Source organism: Atta cephalotes, assembly GCF_000143395.1.
Source record: "Atta cephalotes unplaced genomic scaffold scaffold00001, whole genome shotgun sequence".
NCBI lineage: Eukaryota > Metazoa > Arthropoda > Insecta > Hymenoptera > Formicidae > Atta > Atta cephalotes.
Window position 1 is genome coordinate 4,501,598 of NW_012130065.1, and position 931 is coordinate 4,502,528.

General features: G+C 39.1%; 1 protein-coding gene across 1 annotated transcript in view; it reads left to right on the forward strand.

Annotated features, from left to right (window-relative positions):
* The first annotated feature begins 420 nt into the window (after positions 1–420).
* LOC105623929 (probable G-protein coupled receptor No9) overlaps positions 421–931 on the forward strand; it is a 12,685-nt gene continuing 12,174 nt past the window's right edge. Inside the window, exon 1 of the mRNA XM_012205335.1 lies at positions 421–681. Coding sequence (XP_012060725.1) covers positions 421–681 — 261 coding nt within the window. The remainder of the gene's footprint in view (positions 682–931) is intronic.

Consider the following 931-nt stretch of genomic DNA (forward strand, 5'->3'; position numbering starts at 1 on the left):
TAATTGAAAAATTAATTAAGAAAATAACGTAATTAATCGATAGAATAATATACGAAGAAAGCGTGATTGTTCCTCTTGAGTTCAAAAACCATATTTCAAAAAACATCGAGCTTCCTCCAGTTCTAGTCCTACCATCGAATGAATCGATCAGCCAGTCATAAAGTCTTCACTTATTATTTCTGATAGTGCGAGAAGATTGTTGTGTTCTGTGAAAACTGCAAAGACCATAGTGTATTTAATCATTCTGAGTTACATTTAAGTGTTAACACAAAAGAACCTTGATCCCGTTACGACGGCTCGCGATGCTTCGCGCGTCCTACCGAATTCGCATCACCTATCGTCGTCATCGTGTCCGATACCTTCTGGAGTCCTCTGACAGGATCACATGGGCGTACCCGAGGACCACGAGAGTTAATTAAAATGCGAGACCTGAATGACACCGCATGCGCTGCTTTGTACAACGGCGTCGAATGGTCAAGTCTGTGGAACGTAATTACCTTAATCGTTCTGGCGATCATCGATGTTATGGTGGTGGTAGGAAACGTCCTAGTCATTCTGGCCGTCTATTGTACCAGCAAGCTGAGAAACGTGACGAATATGTTCATCGTGAGTCTGGCGGTCGCCGATCTGATGGTCGGCGTCGCTGTCCTACCATTCAGCGCAACCTGGGAGGTCTATAAGGTAAGATCTTTTTCACTACGTTAATTGGCAGTAGAATAATGAATAGGTAGAGGAAGGTCACCAATACTAATATATCACTTTAAATATTTCTCAGAAACAGAAGCTAAAACTAAAACTTTAAAAACATAATTACAAACTACAAAAACATAATTACAAACTAGAAAAACTAGTCTACTATCAGGTAACTACTGTTTGCAATTTTGCAATAATTAACTTTTTTGTAAAATAAGCAAAAATAAACAAAATAGTG